Source organism: Macrobrachium rosenbergii, chromosome 22, assembly GCF_040412425.1.
Source record: "Macrobrachium rosenbergii isolate ZJJX-2024 chromosome 22, ASM4041242v1, whole genome shotgun sequence".
NCBI lineage: Eukaryota > Metazoa > Arthropoda > Malacostraca > Decapoda > Palaemonidae > Macrobrachium > Macrobrachium rosenbergii.
The window spans coordinates 23,509,035-23,528,390 of record NC_089762.1 but is presented as its reverse complement, the minus strand read 5'-3'; the positions used below and the strand labels follow the sequence as shown (position 1 = coordinate 23,528,390).

At 36.5% G+C, this 19,356-nt stretch overlaps 1 protein-coding gene and 1 long non-coding RNA gene across 3 annotated transcripts in view; one reads left to right on the top strand and one right to left on the bottom strand.

The window, feature by feature from the left end:
- LOC136850653 (uncharacterized) overlaps nucleotides 1-8,809 on the bottom strand; it is a 76,826-nt gene extending 68,017 nt beyond the window's left edge. For both annotated transcript variants that reach the window (XR_010856673.1, XR_010856674.1), the window contains exon 1: nucleotides 8,280-8,809. This is a non-coding gene — a long non-coding RNA (uncharacterized lncRNA). The remainder of the gene's footprint in view (nucleotides 1-8,279) is intronic.
- Nucleotides 1-19,356, top strand: part of LOC136850652 (glutamyl aminopeptidase-like) — a 77,960-nt gene that overhangs the window by 42,980 nt on the left and 15,624 nt on the right. Inside the window, exons 3-5 of the mRNA XM_067124415.1 lie at nucleotides 17,274-17,418; nucleotides 18,342-18,506; nucleotides 19,212-19,305. Of these exons, the coding sequence (XP_066980516.1) occupies nucleotides 17,274-17,418; nucleotides 18,342-18,506; nucleotides 19,212-19,305 (404 nt within the window). The remainder of the gene's footprint in view (nucleotides 1-17,273; nucleotides 17,419-18,341; nucleotides 18,507-19,211; nucleotides 19,306-19,356) is intronic.

The window sequence follows — 19,356 nt, the reverse complement described above, 5'->3', positions numbered from 1 at the left end:
GAGGACATCATGTAGGACGTGAATGGACGTCACAAAGGACGTGGAATTTGAGGACATCATGTGTGACGTGAATGGACGTCACGAAGGACGTGGAATTGGAATTTGTCCCGTAGGACTTGGAAACTGGAATTTGTCCCATAGGACTTGGAAATTGGAATTTGTCTCTTAGGATTTGGAAATTAGATTTGTCCCGTAGGACTTGGAAATTGGATTTGCCCCGTAGGACTTGGAAATTGGATTTGTCCCATAGGACTTAGAAATTGGATTTGTCCTGTAGGACTTGGGAATTCAGACTCATAGGATGTGGAAATTGGACTGGTCCCATAGGACTTGGAAATTCCGTCTCGTAGGATGTGGAAATTGGATTTGTTCCGTAGGACTTGGAAATTGGATTAAAAAAAAAATTTTGCTGAGAGGGGCCCAAGTATGAACAATTTTTAAAGGAACAAACTACTCGGGCAATGAATGAAGATTTGGTAGGCACGCGGGGAGCAAGGGGGGTGGGTGAAGGTCGTCCGACTCTCACTGATGTGAGTTATTTTTAGACACTGGTTGAATGAACCATTCTGTTTACAAACACCATCTGGTCTCCTGACTGCGGGGAATTTCCTGGGATGGGCAGATAATAGTAAAATGTCCTCGTGATTTTCCCTAGAAGCAGAGTTCAAATTTCACTTTCCTAACACCTGATTTGAGTTGTAGCTAATCTGAGAGAGTGTATTTCAACGATGCAATCTGATTTTTGTCTTATGCCACGTGGGAGTTCGTCTGCGTCTAAATAATTCGCTATTCCAAAATGCGAAGTAAAATTTAACACAGAGGACTTCTTTCGCACTATTCCTTGAAAAGAAAATGCCAAAGTGAAAATTTAACACAGAGGAATTTCTTTTTGCACTATTCCTTGAAAAGAAAATGGTTAGCACTTGTTGTTTCCTAACTACCTATCATGAAAGGCATGCATTAACAAAATCTAATACGGCAGTTCTCCTATCTCAGTTGATACATGCATCCCTATTTCCCTAATTTCCTAGGAACAGTCACGATTAAAAAATTTCTTCGCTAAGATAAACACATTACTTACGTGGAACTCTCATGGTCTGTGCTCCTGGTACCAGGTTTGGAATTTGTCTCGCACCCAGCTTAGCTTTGCTAATCACTGATTTGGCGAGTTGCAAATGCAACAAAGCAACAATACAGGGGGAAATGCAACTGCAAAATGAGATCCTGGCAAGGTCGCCATTTTTATGTATTTCCCTGGATTTCTAGATTTGTGGAATACTTTCACAGGCCAGCAAAGGAACTTTATTTATTTGGCTTTGGAAATCTGACTTTATGTTAAGGGAAATCATAAAAAGAAAAGAAAAAGGGGATGATTCACACGAGCTTAGGGCTCTACTTCATGAGGGAATGTTATACGTAAACACTTTGGTTAAATTAAGTAATTATATTTACAAGAAAAGAATCAAAAGAAAATGGTTAAATGAATTATTAGGAGGCTTGCAAAGCCTGAAGATCTTCCTACTGGGGTCTTGAATGGTGGCAAGGCACAGTCCAAGATGAGATCACAGCAAACTGGTCCCTCTGCAAGAGAGAGCTAAACATTACATGCCAGTAAAGGAAAATATAACACATACAATGACTCGAGGCTGCACTGATGTGCCAAGATCTCAAGGAATGAACGAACACTGAACACTGGGACACAAACACTTGTAATAGCACTGGGAAATGGCACATTGGATACAGGAACGTACTGGCACTCAATAAACACTTCTAAGGGCAAAATGTCGTGACTGAAAAGCCTTCACTTGTACTTTACCATGGGGGGAAGTGGGTCTCTGGCGAAGAATGACGCCAGGCGGTTGCACTCGTGGCACTCTGCACTAGTTCACTTAGGAGGTATGTCCACGTGGTAACGAAGGGGCTGGATTCTGCGTCAGGAGCTTCAGGTGGTGACGGGGGGCGGGGCCCTCTCAGCAATCATAGCGATCACCCACGTGTCTCTGGCTAACTGCTAACTACCATTACTGACTGCTGACTGCTAAGATCTTCCTGTCCAAGCTCCTTTTAAGGCCACTGCCAAGGGTAGGGGCCCCAGTGTCGGGCCCATGTGGTGACCGGGCTGAAGATGTGTCATTTTCCAGGTGTTCCGACCATCTGCTTGCATCTCCCCAGGTATCCTGTGGAAAGACAATTCAGCCAGCTCAATCTGCCTTTAGAATAGTTGTTTAAAGCAGCTTAGTTGGACTAAGCTGCTTAAGGGAGCAGCACTCATCCTCTTTCCTTGCCTTTTTTGACCATGCTATCCAAACATCTGTCCCAGGTAAGGGGAAGGGACTGATCAAAATACTGATAAGATTTATGCTTTGGTATCTGGGTCAACTTGGGTTGGCTATGCAGCGACAAACCCACTTTAGCATTCTAAAGGGTTGGCTTTTAGCGACTTCTTGCAATTTATAATAATATATATATATATATATATATATATATATATATATATATATATATATATATATATATATATATATATATATATATATATAATATATATATTATATTTATATATAAATATATATATATATATATATATGTATATATATTATATATATATATAAATACATATACATATAAATATAAATACATATATGTATGTACATATATGTATATATATTATATACATATATATCTTGTATTTCAACAATGGTCCCGTGGACGAAGTATACAAGAGATCCTCACGTGAAAGTAAAAGGAGCTGGTACCATGACTTTCAACTTTTATTCCAAAGTCATATTCAGGGTGCTAACAGTTTTAAGAAAACAACATACACAAGAAAGCAATATGGGGTCACAGATAACTATAAAACATGTCAACAAGCTATTAAAGTATACGAAAAAAAAAACATTCAAAGCAAAAACATACTTAATGGAAATATCCAATTACTACAAATCGCAGTACAAAATTATCTGTTTGTAAAATATCTAACAGCTTGTTTTACTTTTGAATCATTAAGAATACAGCTTTTCAACAATTCCTCCATCTTAAAAAGACAATCGCTCAAGTTATTACTAAAAGAACTAATGAGGCATCCTTCGATTAACAATCTGTCATGCATTGAAGAACTTTTAAAAACTACTCAAGATGAATTCCAGTCTATGGGGGTGTTCAAAGTCTCTTACGTGGCAAAAGATGGCACTTGAGCTGTTTGAACCCGTACATTATATTTATGTTGCGTGACTCTCTTACCTAGTTCCATACAAGATATAAGGTAAATTACCAGTTGAGCAGTTAATTTTGTACACCCCTTCTGTTGGCATTACTGGTTTCTTGACGGACGAAGCATTACTAAAAACATTTATTTTGACATTTGAGGATACATACAATCGATCAAAAATTACAACGGTATGGCAAAACTAAAATATTTTGTGTCATTGTTTTGTAATAAACTGGTAATGTCATATATACATATATATATATATATATATATATATATATATATATATATATATATATATATATATATATATATATATATATATATATATATATATATTTATATATATATATATATATATATATATATATATATATATATATATATATATATATATATATATATATATACAACATATATATTTATATATACATATATATATGCATATATATATATACATACATATACATACACATACATATATATATCGTATGTACTGTATATATATTACATATATATTATATATATATACTGTATATATAATATATATATATATATTACATATATTATATATATATTGCATATATATATTATATATATTCATATGAGCCGTTTAAGCAATAAGTAGGGTAATTATTGTCTAAATAAACTCCAGAGATCGGAACGCCATGCACATACGTTAAAAAAAAAAATCCACGAAACCGCTTTCCGGTTGCCCTCAAGCTCACACTATTAGTTCCAGTGCCTTCTTTTTGAGGTGGTGAATGGAGTTGGAATGTAACAGAAATCTAGCTTATTAGTAAATACAAAATTTGAGCACTTTAGCTCAAGCAGATAAAAAAAATTCTGTGGTTTCAAAATCTAATAAATTAACAAAATGGCCAAACTTTGCGTAGAAGTGAAATGGTCTCTTTCAGCCACAATCATGTTTGCTTATTTCTCGAGAAGTTTTTAAGATGGAAGGTCTATTATGCACACACTCGAAAGCCGTGGCAGTGCTCGAACATTAGAATATATTGTTAAATTTGAACTCGATTGATGATCCCGCTACGATCCCTACAGTTAGAATGGGGCTTTTGCTTTATCTCCTGATTTTATGTTAAACTGGTTCCTCCTACATGAATTTCTATCAGTCGATAACACAGCTGTAAGCCTGAAGCCAACTAATCATTTATGCTATGACGAACTCAACTCAACCCACCCTCTCACTAAGGCCGAAGAAGCAGTAATCAAAAACGAGCACTAAACAGTTTCTTCTTTAATTTCTCGATTAGGAATTTTTTAACAATGGATTTAAATATTACATTCAGTTAATGAATTACATTATTATAACTGCTTAGAACAGAATATAGCATCATATCTCGTCAAAGGCTCATGATATATTTGATCCACAACCCGTCACATGCAGAAATGTGAGCCGTCCGTGTCTTATATGAAGTGGTTTAATACCCATATTATTGTTTACTTTGTGATATTACAGAACGGTACCTTGAGAATTTCGGAAAATCTGTTGACTCATTAGTGAATATGGATAATTCAAGTTCAGGTACACCTAAACCTTTCTGCCTCTGAAGCCATGGCCTAATTTTTCGAAAGTTCCGCTTTACAAGATAAAGCCACTTTAATTCCATTCTGGGTTAAATGCTGTTCACTTCCTTTCCCAGGCTTTCATTTCCTCTTCTCCTCAGACCCTTGGTAGAAAGGGACATGGGATCTCCCGTCCCAATGTCAATTGTATTTGGAATAAAGCGCCCAGAAACCTTTGGTGAACTCTAGCAAACTTCTTGATCGCGTTGAATCAAAGAAAGGCCATAAAGGCACGACACGACAAGACTGCAGTTGCTCAACTTATTGGCACTGGTCGTACAAGCTGGCATAAGCCAAAAGTCCCCTTTATTTTTTTAACTATATGCTCTCTTTTATCATTAAATATACTAACGTTTTTGTTTTATTACCACAATCACCAACGGCATAATAATGAGAGCAATTAAAAAATTAAGAAAATCGTCCTCAAGTAACGAATCATAAAAGTTCCACAGTAAACCTTAGTGAATGACAGATATTCGCTTGTCTTGCTTTTCTTTCGTTGTTCGAAACCAAGAAAAAGACGGAAATACTGTACTTGGGTAATTATTTTTTTCTTTCACTTTTTGCCGAAGTAACATTTGACCTAAAGAGTCACCCTTTCGTAAGAATGGTACAGTGGAAGATCACTGTTACCCGTAAACGCTTTCTACGCATTTTCTACAATGGAGCCTCCTTTATCGTGATCGTGTCATTCTCACGCTCTCTCTTAACTCACCCCTCTCTCTCTCCTCTCTCTCTCTCTCTGGTTACGTATAATACTGTTCTCTTGATATCTATCGTTTTATAACCATCATAATGCAACGCATTAAAATTCCTGCATAAATCCTTTGTACATAAACGTAACTTAGATGTATTGAAGAATCTCCCCTCCCCTGTCCCTACCGTTTATCACTCTTAGAATAATAGCTAAGGTACCGGTAATTTTCTAGCAGTATTCACTACAAATGTAGTCATTTGTTTGGCACATGCTATAACCCCCTCCCTTCCCCCACTTTTTTTTTTCTTTTTTGTATAGAGACCGATGGGCAAGACTGCCCTGGACTGTCCCAAAGCAAGTTCGTACCCGTACGAAAAGTGAAATATTGAACTTCACCCCTTAATTAATGATAAAAGCCTTGTCTTCGAAAACATGCCATTTGCTTGATTCAGAAAATGCAGAGAAAGACAGAGATTTCAACATCCCAATTAACGAAGTCACGGAAAATTTATTCCTTGAGAAACACCTGGCTATTGCCATGCACCTGTGATCTCTGTAAATGGAATTATCTGCATTTTTTATTATTATTTTCAGTTCCGTTTTTATGCTTCTTCATGGGTAAGTTCCCATGACAAGTACTAATTAGTTTTGTAATGTACTTCTGCAGTTTTTCCTGTTACTGATATTGAAAGAACTACCAAGTATTTATCTATTCTAAAATTTTTTTATTAGCTTTAGTTTCTTTTTGTGATTAGAAGTACCTGTTAACGAAGCAATTAAACAAACCAGCAATAAGTCTCCGCTGCTAAATAGCTAACGCCACCTGTGCAAATTGCATTACAAATACCTCTATTTTTACGTGAAAGCTTTGATCTCTCTCTCTCTCCCCCCTCTCTCTCTCTCTCTCTCTCTCTCTCTCTCTCTCTCTCTCTCTCTCTCTCTCTCTCCTTCAAACACAAACATACCCACACGGAATTAAAAATCGCAGACCGTGTTTTCAAACAGATAAAGATACAGATTACAGATATCAATCCTATAGCATTCTTTTCACCGATCATTTGTATCCTGTCTGTAAGAAATCGCAAACTGAAATTCATCGTTAGAAACTGTAATTCATGTTTAGACAATTGAACTACACCGTTAGAAACTATAATTCCTCGACAGACAGCCGAGATCTGGAATAAGCGATATCATCTTAGCGGTAAAAATATGTAGTACTAATAACAGGAAAAGCGTTAACAGAGTTTTTCTGCAACACAAGTCCCTTCCTTTCTCGTCAGAAAATCCGCAAGGAAGGCCACTTACAGTGTGCCAAGCACAGTACCCTGCAGACGATATTAAATGTCCCTTCCCTTGGACCCTCAGCTACTTTGCTTTCTGTCCTTTACTCAACTTCTTTAATTCTGCTTTGTTTTCTCCTCTCGCGTATGAAAATATGTCATTCGGTTGCGCCGTGTGTTTACAGTAGTTATGTGATCAAATCGTTCGTTACTCTGATAAGGATAGTAATAATAATCTCGCTATAACAATCTGATGTTTTTACAGAAGTCACGCTCGTTCTTGGTTGATCTGAACTAACCCTCGCCAGTGAATCTGATATTGTTAGTGAAGTTTAGAATTCCTGAATCTGAAATGTCTTCAAAACTTATACTAAGTTCATGTTTTCCTCCTTTCCAATCCCGCAGTTTAATTCTTTTAAGAAAAAAAAAAACCACTACGCTGTGAACTACAGTGTTGGTGATTTTATCTTAGCCAAAATACACGGTGCGACCATTGCCCTAACAAACTCCTCTTGTGGTCTGATCAGATCACATGACGATCTTCAGTCTCAGCGAAGACCTCTTGATTTCATGACAGGGTTTTTGGATACCCATACCAATTACTAAGTACTTGGTGAAAAAGTGACTATTAGACCACACATATATATATATATATATATATATATATATATATATATATATATATATATATATATATATATTATATACAGTATATATATACCAAAAGCCCAATAAACAGTTAAACATTTGGCTAAGTTAGTGATGGTGGGTCTATTCCAGCTATGGTAAATGTATCTGAATTGGACAGTTATATGTACAGTATGTATGCATGAGTGGGAATAGACTTTTACTCCTCTTCGTGGTCAGGAAGTTGACATTACCTTGTTCTGATATTCCGGGTAAGGGTCAGAACTTCTTCATTTCGTACTTCATTTGGATTTTTGGCTTTATAGTGAAAAGCCCATCGAGGAACTATACAAAACAGTGAAGTTAAGAGGGTTTGTTGTTTTTACAATTACACACTTACATCCCTATCTAGTTAAACAGTGACCAGCAGATTATATATATATATATATATATATATATATATATATATATATATATATGTATATATATATATATTTATAAATAATTCTTCTAATATATTTATTATATAAATATGTATGTTATAAAAATCATATACTGTATAAATAATTCCAGTTATTCTTCTTTATTAAATAAACTAAGTTAAAAAAAAATCATACTACTGATACATAAATATATATATATATATATATATATATATATATATATATATATATATATATATATATATATATATATATATATATATATAGCGCAATTTTGCCTGACGCTGTAGACCTTGTGTTCTCTTACTACTGCAAGTGTAATGTTTGGGCGTTTTAGAGGTACTGTAATTAGGGACTGATTTTGTTCTTTAAAATCACATCGTAACTGCAAACAATTGTAAAGGAATAAATAAGTTTAAGGATAATGTCTCACTAACCTCATGTATATCTATGCCGGAGCAAGAAGGCCTTTTCATCAAATCGTGGTACTACCATAGTAGGCTATATGCTCTTAATTCCTCAGCGGGGGCCTCCTCTATTCTTTGATGCTTCAGTTTTTTCTTCAGTTTCTTGCAGTAGGTTGTGAACTGGTCTTTTTTTAATGCTGTCTTTTGTGATTTTATGATTCTGCTCATTAAACTAACTTTTCGTGTTGTATCTCGTATGCATAAGTCACTTCCCTTTGTCACTATGGTATTTTGACTTAACTGGTCAGAGACATGGATGTTTTAGTATAATTCATGGAATTCCTTCCAGGATTCGTTATCACTTCATGGTGAAACCACTGTATCCACAAGTTCTGTGCTCACTATATAAGTTGCTAAGCTACTGAAGTGCATTTCCTTACGATATCCGAAGTAGGTTAGCAGGTCCGATCACCAGACTCCTCCCACTTGCGGCAAGACTATGGCCCATACATACTGTAGAAGTACTTGTTATTCCCGTGGTCGTATTGGAACAATCCTTATAACAAATGCCAACAAACCTAAGCGATTGATTTTCTTACCCTGGCAACCATTTGATCAAATATACGTCCCAACTCCAATTTTATCCAGCACATATCTGATTACACAGGAGACAGTTGTCAGTGACATATGAATTACCAAACAAGCAGGCAGTAACAAACATTACGGTTAATTCACTTGGTTTCAGAGAATAAATAATGAAAATATATAAAACCCATAGCCTCCAAAATACTTGCATTTATGGGGTACGAAACGAGGAAGAAGGTCCTGACATCGGCCTATCTAGAAATATGCAGCTTTCCCGCCTCCTGTACCTCAGCACTCTGCCTCCGGCCATCCGCCAACAGCGTATAGCCAACAACACCGCAAATCGCTTCTTTTACAGGTAAAAACCCAATAAATGAGGGTAAAAGGTACCAAGGTCTAGACCTTGAAAGGTACATTCTGCAAGTCAGAATACGACATACATATTTGTGAACAAAATATAGTGGATCAGTTGTGTGCACTACTTTGTTCCGCGGGTGGCAGTGTTCGACTCCTGTGTAATTAGTGACTGTAACTGAAAAAACAGCTACCTACAACAATATATTTCTTGAAAATAAAAAAATCGAGTATAACTGATGATACTGGTCATTATTGACCACATATTTAAACATTCAAATAATAGCCTGTCACGGCAACTGTTTTCTATGCCTTCGTATTATGAACGCAATGAAACAAAATTCTAATCACCTGGTTGCCGGGTTGGATAATGGAACCTTCAATTTTCATGGTCTCTGTCTCTACCCTAAGGTGGTTTTAACACAGATCTCGTATTTCTTTTTATCGAAAGAGGAAAATGACATTTCAAGGTTTTTTTTTTTAGTAATCGCTTTTGTGGAGATGAAATAAAACAGAAATAATCGAGAATTAACAATATTTTTCCACGAGACCGTGGAACGTTCACGAAAAAAAATAATCATAACCTGTACAAATACTGCGAAACACTACAAAAATGAAGTACTGAACTCTCACTCGAGAAGTATTTTATTCAATACTCCTTTATATAGCGTTTGTTCACTGGATACATTTGAAGATAGTACTTGTATGGTCGCGTTTTTAGCGCTTCTATTATCTGATTTTCATGTAATTTGGTGGTATGAAGGTACCTTGCATGATAGCGATGATTTTACCAAAATAACGTTGACTGACACTGACTCTCTTTCAAGGTCACAGTACAATTCCAGAGATTAAACTTTCAAATATTTCTTTTGTCTCACAAACTACGATAGTTATAGAGTCGCCCAGGCACCTGACTCACTACCTTGACCTGTTTTCATGGGCGCAGGTCATTTCAAGTGTCAACATTAAATTTTTCCCAAAATATTTCTTATCTTGGCGTAATTTTCAAGTTTAAGAGAAAATTTACATAAAACATTTCAATTATCCTTGAATTTGATGAAATTTGTTAAGCAGGTCCCCCTTGAAGGTTAACGGTTATTTTTTCCAAATAACTTTTGCCCTTGACTCATTTTCAAGGTCTGAGGTTCAGTGGAAGACGAAAATTTCATTTCCCCGCACTTAATTTTTCTCTTCGATGCGACTAAGGAAGTAGAAAGATATATTTCTTTTTCAGGACTGAGAAATTTAGTACCCATAACTGAGAGACGGAAATTTAGAATTAATTCAGCTAATGTAGCTATAACTTTTACTGAATTTTGTTTAAAGTAGGGTCATCTAAAATAATGAAAATTATTAGATACCATGATATTCAGTATTGCAATAACTTTGGGGAGTGTTAAGGGCTGGTGGTTGGTTGGTGATTTGGCCGTATGCCAGTACGAGCCTGTGCCCGAAGTTGTAGTAAGTTGTTAACGGGAATAAGAAGTCTGATTTGAACCTTTGGCCACGAAAATATTTGGCAAACGTTGAAGAGAGCTCAGTGTGAGGGTGGTTGTGGTATATCCACAGCAAATATTATTGATGGCTTGCACCTCTCCGAACAGGTAAAATATTATAAATTATACAACAACGCGCAGTTTACCTCTCGTGGGCAACTGTACTGTACGTTCTTCACAACCAAGGACGGCGTCGGAATGCAATAAACCCTTAGGTTTACCTTCTTTATTTTTTTTAGGGGCCACAGGGCATAACTTCCACCCCTAATTATGTTCTTTTAAAAACCTCTTCCTCGAGACAAAATGCCGAACTGTACCTCATCCTGGATTAAAGGGATCGTTGTGAACGCGTCAGAATCTCTCGTTTTGTCCTGAGTCTTTTGTGCTGAACTCGAATTTTCTCCCGGTCTTTAAAGCAAGTCGAATATCGTTATGGTGTTGCTGGATAAAGTCTACTTCTGTTTTCACCAAACCTTCAAATGTGAAAGGATAAATGAATGCCAAAGGCGAATGCAACCAGGTTTACAGATAAACTCTTAGTCCATCAAACATGACAACGCATAGCGCATGGCCAAAGCAGAAATAGATCGTATCTTGTTAATGGCAATATTTTTGTTGTTTTTACCCCACAGTAATCCATTTAGTCTTCATCCTACCAATAAAACATATTTTTTCGGGGGAAGCTCTTTTGATCTTGTAAAAAACATGTTTTGCTGCAGAGAGAGAGAGAGAGAGAGAAAGTGCGTAGTGCAACATGTGACCAGCCCTTTCCACATTCCTTTTGCATTCTTCTTCTGTCCGATGACAGAGACTAAAGACCGTGTTAAGGTAGATAAAGACCCTGGAGGATTAACGCAAGTATCCCCTCAACTGATGACCGTCGTTATTTATGAAGGACTCACTCGCGGCTAAGGAACCGGCAGTGGAATAAGAAGAAACTGAATGACAGGAGAAATGAATGGAGGGAGTCATTTATGGGAAAACAGATAATCAGTCTCAGCTTCAAGAGCGCTGTAAGTGCAGTAGAGGCTCATTGCAGGGGAATCATTTTGAGGGGGGGGGCCACTTGCCGCCTCAAGACACTGATGGCCCCCCCCCCAAGACTTGGTTTGCCCCCCCTCCCTAGCCTTTGAAATAATAATAATAATAAATAATACCAACGTGGGTGGGTGTAGCACACCTGTTTGCTGCTTTATTAGCTCAATACAGGTCTTATATGGCTTCAAAATGCGCACAAATTTCCAAAAATTTCTCGGGGCGGCTTACAGCTGTCCCCGCCCCCTACCCTGAGCTGATAGGGCTCGCTTCGTTCGCCACCTGACCCAAATCATAAGTTCTAAACCTTTACCACCACCCCGTTCCCCCACCCCCGCAAAAAAAAAAAATCTGGAATGACTCCACCGGCTGACTGGCAAAGCGCGCTGAATAACTGAGACCACTGTAGTCACAACAGATAAGGCCGTCACTTAGGGACTGAATAAGGAAAAGGGAGGGCAAGAGAAAGCTGGATAAATTTTCTCGTCATTTTGAAAAGGTGCGTAACAACATGACGATTTTGCGTAGCTACTAATCCGAACTGGGCCGTCATCTTGGAAAAATGCAAGATTTTCTACATTTCCAGCGAAAACATGTACATTACATTTGTCTGGTGCGCTGCAGCATTTTAACGTTAGAGATGCGAGGATTTTCGATTATATTTTATCATATTCATCCGCTACCTAACTTCATAGGAAAAATTATGCTACATGTCATCTTGAAGGCCGTCTGTGTACTTCTAAAGTTTATGCTGACCCTCTGAAAGGCATCGGATAAAAAAAAAAAAAAATAGGAAAAACTGAAATTTTAATTGAACCATAACACTCGGCAACATAGGCCAACCAACATCTATAGGTGCTGCTGAGTGGAAGAGCATTTCTAATTTTTCTGTAATAAGCTTACAAATATGTGACAGGTATAGGAGTGACTCTCTTTCCTTAATTTGAACTTTGACAGACACATTTATTAAGCAAAAGTTATCAGCCCTACAACCAAACTTCCAGCTTTAGCGCTGTCCGAATAACACACATACTCGCTCCAGCTGAACACTGCAACACCATATAAATTTCAAACAATTAACCTGTTGTTTCCCAGCAAATTTCCTTGATTTTCACAATGGAGCCACAAATAAGAAAAGCGCCGTCGCTAACGTGTCGACGAATTAGTTTACCTCGATCGACTTTGATTCATGCACTTTCATAAACATTGTTAAGCTACATTGGATGCCTGTCATACGTCCCAATTATTTTGGGAGATGAAAGTGGGTCGAGTTTATATTTGTACTTTACAAATAATAATATTGTATTTAAAAATAATATTATTGATTATTTACGTACGTTAATGCAAGTGTGAGTGCTATGTTATTTCAAGGTAACTTTTTCCAGTTTCCTGTATTTTCCATATTTTCAAGGCTATAGTTTTCAGGGAAAGGACAAAAATTGTTGCTATGCTACTGCATATATTTCTGACCACCTGTTTCACCTCTTACTTTAGAGTTTCCATTCCTGCGTTAGCATTTTTACAAACAAACTGCAATTCTTACATATATTGACTGGTATAGCTGTACAAGCAAAATTTGAAAATGAAAACTAGAAATAATAAGAAAAAATTAACAAACCAATGTGACTGGCCGAGACAGAGCTGGATGATCTACCATAAAGCACAACAATACCGGCTTCTTTGGCTCTGGCGAGAGTTCTGAAAGAGGGAATGGTATTTTGTGTCTGAATATGTTCTCCTCTCCAGCAGGAAGAACCTCTGTTGCAAGGGTCCAATACTCCCAGCAGATCCAAAGGAGCCCATATGTAAAACCTTGTGGTAGATCACTCAGAACTTGTCTCGACCATTCACATTTGCTTTATTATTGGTGTTCTGATGATAACCATAAGAAAATGACTGAAACAACTGTCGAAATAAAGACAGTGAAAGGGAAACTATAGCAATTTTTGTCTCTTCCAACAAAATATTAGCATTGGGAATTGTATTCATTTAAAAAAATACTGGCATATTTTTACATCATCACATCCAAATACTCGGAAATTAACAAGACAAGAAACACAACAAACAGCTACAGTCCACTTTGGCCCAACCCCGAAAATAAGCCGAAACGACCAAAAGGTTTCCGACGAGGGTTCGGAACCTTAACCGTCCCCTCAAACAAGAAGCGCCTTCATTCCAAAATCAGCCGTTTCCGAATGTCAGTGAACCTGATCAACTGAGGGGCTATTATGCGCGGATGACCATCGATTCAGACATCCGCGTCGTCCATCTCACCCTCACTCGTCGCCTCACCCGCGTTGCCCAAGAGGTGCAAGAGTCAGCAGCGTCCGTCTGAGACGGTCGGGTTGCGAAAGCCTCCTCCTGTTTTAGTTGCTTGGTCACGAAGGCCACCTTATGCTCGGTTGTTTTCTTGGCCTCAGAAGAACTGGCGTCTTGTTTTCACCTCGGAGTTTGGTGCTCTTGGTGATACTATTAATAGAATCATTCTTAATCGGTTCAGAAGATTAACTCTTTTATTAATGATAATTAGCAAAATGTACCCCCTTTTATACAGCTTTGTTTTATAGTGCTCATTAACTTTAAAGACAAATAAATAAATATACACTCATATATACTGTATATATATATATATATATATATATATATATATATATATATATATATATATATATATATATATATATATATATATATACATATATACATGTATATGTGGTGTGTATATATATATTCACACATATGTATATGTGGTGTGTGTATTATTGTGTATTACATATGAAGTTGTTTCCCTACCCGTGGGTAGCTGCAGAGAAAAAGCAGGGCAATAGTCAACGCCACTTTCATATCTTTATTGTTGAAATGTCAGTGATTTCCTGTAACCAAAATATTAGCTGCTTCAAACACCTGCAGCAAAGGCTTACCGACAGCAGATCAAAAACACATATACACTCTCCATCTTGCACTCTCCAGAACAAGTGCCTGCAGCTCACTTTGTAGGTACCATATTGTCACACTAAAACTCTCGTTTCGAACTGCGGTGAAACTGACTGTGAGTGTCTTTCGGGAAGTATTGTTAATGGTCGATGTTCGAAAGCCTGTCTCACAAGTCAGTCGCCTTGTAGCCTTGATCGATATGAATATTTGCTCATTTTGAACGAAAAAAAAAAGCAATTTGTCTGATCAGTGCACCCACCCCCAACTCTCCTCTGGTCTTCTTTCTCAACTTAGCTTCTTTTCTCTCTTTATTGTTTTACTTGTTTCTACCAATGTAGGACAATGTAAGGACATTAGGTAACTGCCAATCTGTCTTTGCCAGAAAAAAAAACCTTCATTCATTCCAAAGTTGCAATGATTTATTCTCATACACTGCTGATGTTAATTTTGCTTTGTAAAGCAGTGTAGATCGTGATGCTGAATACTGAAATAAACAACTGAAGCAGTTCTCATTATTACTTACCGGAATTTATCCAACTATACCTTCAACGTATTGGGACAAGTGGAAAAATGATAAAATCGTCGTTTCCTTGCTTTTACTGTAAATAGTGGCCAGCCCTGTGAGAGCTGACAATCAGCTCAGTGGTATGGTAATACCACTTTAATAATAACAATAATAAAGTAAATAGTAGACTTACAAGACCTTCTTGAAAAAGGGAAAATAATCGGCTACTGTTTACGGATATGCCGAAGGTATATATGGGTCAATGGAGGAAAACATTGTAATAGCACCAACGACCGATGTCAGTTTACTACACGTCCCGTAACAGGGCCTCTCGTATTAGCCTTTGTTCCGGTTGCTTTTACGTTTATTGTAAGTTATATATCTGAATTGTGTTAGACAATGGGAAGCGTCATGAAAGTCGAAGTCTTCTGCAGAAAATGTTGTGTCCTTGTTTCTGCTTCATAAATAGAGGATTCCGATCAAACGCTTGTTCTGGAAACCTTTTCAAATCGAGTTACATGAAAGCTCGTGTTTCCAGTGACTAACAGATGACCGGCTGTCAAAAATTTACTTTCTTTTCGTTCTATTTCAGAAACAAAGCTTTATTCCGATATATTACTTTTAGTTTTGCATTTATTTACCGATACTATTGTTTTGCGCCATAATGTAAGAATTAAAGGTCGTCTGAACATCCTCTCTCTCACTCATTATTTTGTGAGTTTGATATTACATAAAAGTATACATACATACATACGGCGAAAAACATAATTTCCTTTTTTCATCATCATAAAATTATATTGTACATATATATATATATATATATATATATATATATATATACATATACACACATATATATATATATATCTTTACTAATAAAGGTATACAGTATGTGTGTATATATATATATATATATATATATATATATATATATATATATATATATATATATATATATATATATATATATAAAAGTTAATACTCGACAGAGTAAGATGGCTGATAACCTTCAGAGGTCTGAATCACAAGTGGGCAGATGATGAAGTCTCCTTGCAATTATTATTCAATTCTAAGCTTCCGTTTCTTTTCAGCAGTTCTCATGTGGCAGTCCGTGCATGTGTCTGGGGAGGCAAAGAAGAAGGGAGCGGGGATTCTTTGTATTGTGTTGATAGGCAGGGATTACACTCCTCTCTGTTTGTTTGTTTCTTTCTTTCTTTCAGAGCATTTTCCTAATTATTATCTCCGCTTGTGCAGTGGCCGTTTCTCCTTCTAAAACTATTCTCAGTGTTGGCCCGATGATTCTTTTTGCCTTTGTCGTCTGATAATTGCAATGTTTTAAACAGGAATAATGTTCTGCTTTTATTTTGAAAGTTGATACAGCATTTTAATTTTACATATCCTTATGAAATCTTGTAAGATCGGCGGGAAATCACTCCTGGCAGAATCATTAAATCCGGGTCATCCTCAAAGGACGTCAGACCCCATAGGTTCTATTTAAAGGAGTGACATAAGAAAGGAGTGAAACCTCAGATATGAACTTCAAAGGCGTGACAACCATCCAGCCAATATTTAAAATATGTTAACAATTCAATGGTTCTAGTTTTTACAAGTAAAATCTTAATAATCTAATAGTTTTCATAATTCTTGGTTTTTGAAATAAAATTTTACGTCACTCTAATAAAATGTCGCTCCTTTAATACGGTGTTTGTGTCACTCCTTTGTTAGTCACTCCGATGCAGACCCGTCCCTATACTTGTCATTAGATCACCAGGCAGATGTTACAGTTACGCCATACATAAGCCTTTGCTCTATCTTAGGTAGGTGTTTCAATAACATCCTTTGCCTATTCGTTTGAATATTGGAAGTGTATGCAGACTAAACTGTGTCGAGCGAATCTCACTTGTTATGTATTTCTATTTTTTTCCCTATTTTAGCTGTCTATAGTCTTAGGATTTTGAATAAGAAAAGCTATGCACGTTCTTATCTAAATTGTTATCTATTTCTTTTTTTTCTACTTTAGCTGGCGATAGTTTTAGGATTTTGAATTAAAAATAGCTATGCAAGTTCTTATCTAAATTGATGATTGATCTTCATTTCTTTGCTTACTTGTTTCAGGTCGATGGCAACAAGCAAATTCCAGCCGACAGACGCCCGGAGCGCCTTCCCTTGCTTCGATGAGCCGTCCTTCAAGAGTTCTTTCACAACCACTCTCATCCGGCCGTCTCAGGGATATATTGCTTTGTCCAACATGCCCGTGGAGGTAAATGAGAGTATAATCTTAGCGGTTAAGAAAAAAAAATAGTGTAGAAAACCAAATTTATTTGGATAAATGTAAAACTAGGAGCTTTTTGACCTTCACTAAGGTTCTCTTCAGGTGAAGAGGACCTTAGTGAATGTCGAAAGCTCGTATTTTTTGTTTTTATCTATTCACATAAACTTGGTTTTCCATAGTAGGTGTTTTTTAATCAAAATAAACACGAAGAATGTGTTTTTATTACTGAATTTAATCTTAGTGACATTAATAAATAACTAGGTCTGCACAGTGAATAAATGTCTTTTTAAATCAATTATAGATCACCAATTATATTCGTGTTTTATCTGTGTCAGAGAAACTGATATTGTGCATGTAGCTTTAACATTTTTTTTTTTTATAAAACCCGTAAACCCTTTGACCGACCGAAAGGATTTCACGTTTATTTCACAATTTTCCTGAACTGGCGATCTTCCAAACTAGGCATCTCTTTTGAAAAGCTTTTAATCAATAGAGCTCTTCATCTTCAGAAGCACTGGCTGCTATAGAATCAATACAGAAGTTCCTCCTCTCTTGAGGAGATGAATAGCCAACAAACCACTCATTTTTCTTAGAAGTCTGCTCGTCTTTGGAAGATGACACTTCCACTTGCGTTTGTATGTTATCTGGTTCCACTTCCTAGAAAATTCCATAATTCATGGCTAGGTGTTTCTGAAAGATTTCAGTATACATCTATATGTATTTTTCGTTTTTATGTAATTTTCAGATACATATCATGTTCGTTCCACCAGGCTACATTAGTACCTTTTTTTTTTTCTTAACTAAAAATGAAAATTAATGTACTTTAAAGATATATCAAAGATACAGATTTGAATCTTGCAATTCGGATAAGATTACTTAGTCTTCTTTGTTAACTCTATTATTATTTGCAGAGAGAAATACCCGACTCGCCCTCGCCAGGTTTAACGGAAGTGATCTTCCAGCGGTCTGTTCCTATGGTGACGTACCTCGCTTGCTTCATCGTCTGCGACTTCAAATACGTGGAAGTCTCGACGCAGGATAATAAGCCTTTCAGAGTGTACTCTACTGCTGACCAGGTAAAGCTTACATGGTCTGGTAATAAGTGGAGAAGGAGGTAGAAGTTTTCGTGTCACAATAATAGTATTCATCGCTTGCAACAGCAATGCCATGGATAATTGTAAAGGATTGCATTTGATTACTTTTTAGGATTTAAAATAAAACTGTTGATAGATAAGTAGAGTATAAGTCGTTTTTGAAAAACGTTATTAAATAAGAGTTAACGTGAGGTTAAATGATTTTTGTTTCCTTATATTGTATCAAAAGCATTTTAGAATTTTTTCGCCACCCTTAAGAGAGAAGTGTGAACTATGTCGTACAAAAATGTTTTGTAAGAGGTAGCTTTAGCCTAGATGTTTTTTTGCTAAAAGATCTTCCGTGGGTTTAGTGTAATGAAAATGAAAGTGTCAACCTTACGTACATGTGATAATAACGACTCGTTTGAAAAATGGGGACCAGGGAAGATTAGAAGTTGACTAGCAAGTTCCATTGTACAGCACAGTCTAAGACCCTATCGCAAAATGCTATTGCAAGGAATTTGAAAACATTAATGGTAATTTTTCATCACTTCATCCTCATCATTTTTGTCAGTAATACTGTAAATTCTAGTGCATTTCTAACGCTTTATACTACTTTCTTTCCCCTTTCAACAAAATAGAAAATGTTATTAATGTTCTTGCACTGGAAGCATGAGTTTAAGTTGTAATTTTTTTTACTCTTTTCAGCTGAGTCGTACCAATTATTCCAGAGATTTGGGTGTTCATGTTCTAAACTACTTCGAGGATTACTTTAACGTTGAATATCCTCTTCCGAAACAAGGTGAGCATTACTTACTTGCATTAAGTCCAAAGCTACATTTCTGACGCCGTG